This window comes from Mizuhopecten yessoensis, unplaced genomic scaffold, assembly GCF_002113885.1.
Source record: "Mizuhopecten yessoensis strain PY_sf001 unplaced genomic scaffold, ASM211388v2 scaffold8841, whole genome shotgun sequence".
Lineage (NCBI taxonomy): Eukaryota > Metazoa > Mollusca > Bivalvia > Pectinida > Pectinidae > Mizuhopecten > Mizuhopecten yessoensis.
The window spans coordinates 323,038-327,209 of record NW_018407749.1 but is presented as its reverse complement, the minus strand read 5'-3'; the positions used below and the strand labels follow the sequence as shown (position 1 = coordinate 327,209).

General features: G+C 38.0%; 1 protein-coding gene across 1 annotated transcript in view; it reads left to right on the top strand.

Moving 5' to 3' along the window:
- The window catches only part of LOC110456758 (E3 ubiquitin-protein ligase RBBP6-like), a 40,101-nt gene that overhangs the window by 20,914 nt on the left and 15,015 nt on the right, over positions 1-4,172 (top strand). Inside the window, exons 7-11 of the mRNA XM_021507704.1 lie at positions 180-282; positions 932-1,101; positions 1,521-1,690; positions 2,267-2,645; positions 3,482-3,560. Coding sequence (XP_021363379.1) covers positions 180-282; positions 932-1,101; positions 1,521-1,690; positions 2,267-2,645; positions 3,482-3,560 — 901 coding nt within the window. The remainder of the gene's footprint in view (positions 1-179; positions 283-931; positions 1,102-1,520; positions 1,691-2,266; positions 2,646-3,481; positions 3,561-4,172) is intronic.

Here is a 4,172-nt window from a genome sequence, read left to right as displayed (position 1 = left end):
TCCTTTTTAGTCTGAAATCTGTATGCTAGATATTGAGTAAGGTGGTTTTATTGTTTTTTGTCACTTTGAATAATATTTCTGTTCATGTTAAAAACAAAATCAACTCTCTGTATAAATATATCAGGTGACCGTTAAGGCCCATGGGCCTCTTGTTATAATTGATGTTTCTGTTTGCTCAGCTACATGAAGTCCAAGTACCCTGCAGGAAAGCCCTCTACTTCCTACCTCTGCTTCAAGTGCGGCAAGCCTGGCCACTACATCCACAACTGTCCAAATAAACCAGTAAGTTTCAAAGGATCCTTGTAGCGTTGAACAGGAGCTCTTAATTCATTGGGACTTTGTCCCATTCTGTAATGTATCGGCACATAATTTTCACATTTCTTCAAAAAAAATAAAAAAAAATAGAAAGTTTGGAACTATTCTCTATAATAAAGTTTGGAAAAGAATTGTACTGTAAATACCTACTGTATGCAGATTGGAATTCAAACAGGGTTTGTTTCTTATTTTCGTCAGAGATTGATTGGTATTTGCAAAAATGCGACTGTCACACAATATGTCCTCACTATGAGTTGATCGGTTAGGATTACACTGTTGGACTGATTTAAAGAATGAAATCATGTGTGACAAAGTAATAATACATGTTACTTAAAATAGACTTGTTACATTCAGGACATATGTTTGATTTATTGAATTGGGCTCGAAAACATGACCTGGTCCTAGTCCCTTTCAGTTTCAGTGAGTAATATACATTATAATTAAGTGGTTTCATTATTACTATCCTGAATACAAATTTATTTTATATAAAATATTATTATCTGTTGTAATGACTTTAGCCTTTGTTGTTATTTACATTCAGATGATGTAGATTTTGTTTTTTTAAATAACCCACATTTTCTGGACTGAGAGACTAATTCCTGTGTTCTGTTGATAGGAAGTTGACCCAGAGGATCCTACAGCCAAACCGCAGGAAGTAGTCAACACAAGTCGAATCAAACGCTCCACGGGTATCCCGACAAGTTTTCTTACGCCCTGTAATGACAAACATTCACCCGGAGCTCTCCTGATGTCGACAGGACAGTACGCTGTCCCCATCATTGACAAGTATGTCATAGTCTATCCTAGGACAGAATTGAAGGAACAATATGGTATCACAGGATACCGTTATCTAATTCCTTATTAGATTAACAACTTTATAACAGAGAACTTTATTTTCAACAATAAAAGAAAGTCATACATTTTGTACAGGTACTCAAAATGGTCATTTAAAGACAATTAATTAACAACAACAACAAAAAGAGGAAGAAATTCGATAATTTTGAATCTGCTTTAACTTTTTGAGCCAGTTATCTACCTTTGAGCAACCAGGCCCAGACATTCAAATTATTTCCAACATATAAAGTTTTCAACAGAAGAAAAAAATTTAAATAGATGTTCTAAGCCAACCTTGGCGTACATTCCCTCTAATACTGGTCCAAACATCTCCTTTGTGTTTTGACCTCTCCATGTCTTATTTTTAACAGAGAGGCATTCCAGAAGGGCAAGAAGGAGAGGCCGCCGTTCATGCCCTTGCCATCGGTAGAGAAACAGGAGGAATCCCCCGTACCAAACGAGCTCATCTGTCCACTGTGTCACGACCTCCTGAAGGAAGCGGTTGTGATTCCTTGCTGCGGTAACAGTTACTGTGATGAATGTAAGTTCTGTCTCAGAAAAGTTTTAAATAGATTTTGCAGTTCTTTTGATAACTCGAAATTTTAGAAAAAAGAAACATGACCTTTAATTAAGAGGCACCATTAGGAACCTTTCATACCTTTTTAAGTATAAAGCGTAACTTCTTATTGAACAAGATATGTAACATTTCCGATCTCTATTTCATAATGGACTATTCCAACCTTTGAACTGGAAGAGTTCAAATGTGTCTTCGGGGGTTATGAGTCAGAATTAGTTTTAAATTGTTGTTATGACCCAGGTTGTCAGTTGAAACCTTTTAGGTTTTCAGCCATAACTACATGTAAACTAACCATATTGCTGTATATATGTGGTACAGAATGTGTTGTTCTACAGGGAAAAAGGAATTTACTTGTATATGATTGCCACTAATATGCCCAACATATGATTCTATAGCATCAATACTTCAGATGGTATAGCTGTTTTATAGAAGCACATGCTACTCAACCAGCTGCTCAAGTTCACACGTGCCAATCGAAGATAACATTTTGTATCTACAAAAATTTAGATTTTGATAGTTGCGATGTAACCTCTTTACCAGGTATCCGTGATGCACTGTTAGAGGACGATAACCATTGCTGTCCATCCTGCAATGAGATGGACTCCTCACCAGATAAACTCATCGCCAATAAGTTCCTGCGGACAGCGGTTACCAATTTCCACAACGAGACAGGGTACACAACTGTTAAGAGGAGACACATGGAGGCCAAAATGGAGCAGTTAAAACAACAGCAGCAGCGAGAACATCATTTTAAAGAACAACAGAAGCAACGTGAGCTACAGAAGAAGCAACAGGAGGAACAAAGGGCTAACAAAACAAGGTCAAGGATGGAGTCACCTCCACCTCCACCTCCTCCCCGCTCAGACCCAACTCCCTGTATTACAGTGAAAACCTCACCAGAGGGACCCCAAAACTCCAGGTGAGTATACACTCTGCTAGCACAAAGCCCTGCTAACTGGCTGAAGGGTATGCTATGATTTTAGGTTATTGTTCTGAACTTAAACAGTTTGTATATTGCTATCCTCAGTTAAGGGAAAATAAGCTTGTAGGACACAGGGTAGAGGGGCATGCCCAATGGTGAAGTGGGGATAAATCTATGTCAGACTACACTTTGAGTGCTAGTGAAGGGATTTTAACCTTATTTGGCATGGAGCATCACTGGGTCAAAAGAATTCATGTTTAACAAATGGAGGGTGAATGGGGAGCCAAACCAGGAAAATACAAACTGAAATCTTTTAAATGACTACTTCTTTGGATTGATAGATTTAGATTTAATTTGGTCGTAATCATTATTACTGGTAATTGAGAAAATTAATTTTATGTGAATGAAGGACGGGCCCACCTTGGACAGAGGGCAGGGTCCAATAGGGGGAAGTAGAGACAGAGACACTTGGACCGTTCTAGCCAAATTTGTACAAATGATTTTCTCATGGCCCAGACCAAGTATATATATCATTTTGGCCAATTCAAATATGGACCACTGCACTCGGATTGACAGACATATTTGGGCACCTTGCTGAGTTAAACTGACATGCTACTTTTTATCTACTTTCAATACAGGTTACACAATCTCATTGTAGCAGAATCCAAATATTAACGCTTACTTTTATGTATTTTTCATGAACCAGAATCGCTGAAAAACAAGTAAGCAATACATGCTTTTGCTCTTGTTCATTATTCATAACTTGGTTAAACTATTGATTTAGATTTAGCTTTGAACTGCTGTGTAATTTGTTGAATTTCTTTGCCTTACAGTAAACCTATCACCCCCACCACGTTGACGCCAGTCAAGGATGAGAGAGAACCGCCGTGGCCAACAGACGACCAGCCCAAGGTCAGTGCCCTCTGCACCCAGACTTTTAGCTTTCTTCTTCTGAAATTAAAAGTCTTACAGTTATACTGTATTATATTAAGGTATAAATGATATGTAAAAATGCTAGATAGAGAAAAATCTTATTCAATTATAAAGATTTTTAGGTCACCTGAGACAAAGTCTCAAGTGACCTATTGTGATCGCCTTTTGTCCGTCGTGCGTCCGTAAACAATTTACATTTTCGACTTCTTCTCCAAAACCCCTAAACCAAATTCAACGAAATTTTGCAGAAACCTTCCATGGCCAAAGGTCAACTAAAATTGTAAATTATATGGTCCCCCAGCCCCCAGGGGCCTGAGGGGCGGGGCCAAAAAGGGTAAAATTGACTAAAATTTCAAAAATCTTCTTCTCAAGATCCAGGTATGGTAGAATCAAATACTCTTCATAGATAGAAGGGTCTTAAGGTGCTTTACTAAAACTGTGAATTTCTTGACCCTGGGGTCTCACGTTTCCCCCTGGGGAGGGGGTAAACTTTACTATAGTTTATATAGGGAAATCACATTTTGGACCAAAATTTGTTTAATTGCCATTGGAAGTAATTCAATTTAGGTTAGCATTATCAGTATTGGGTAG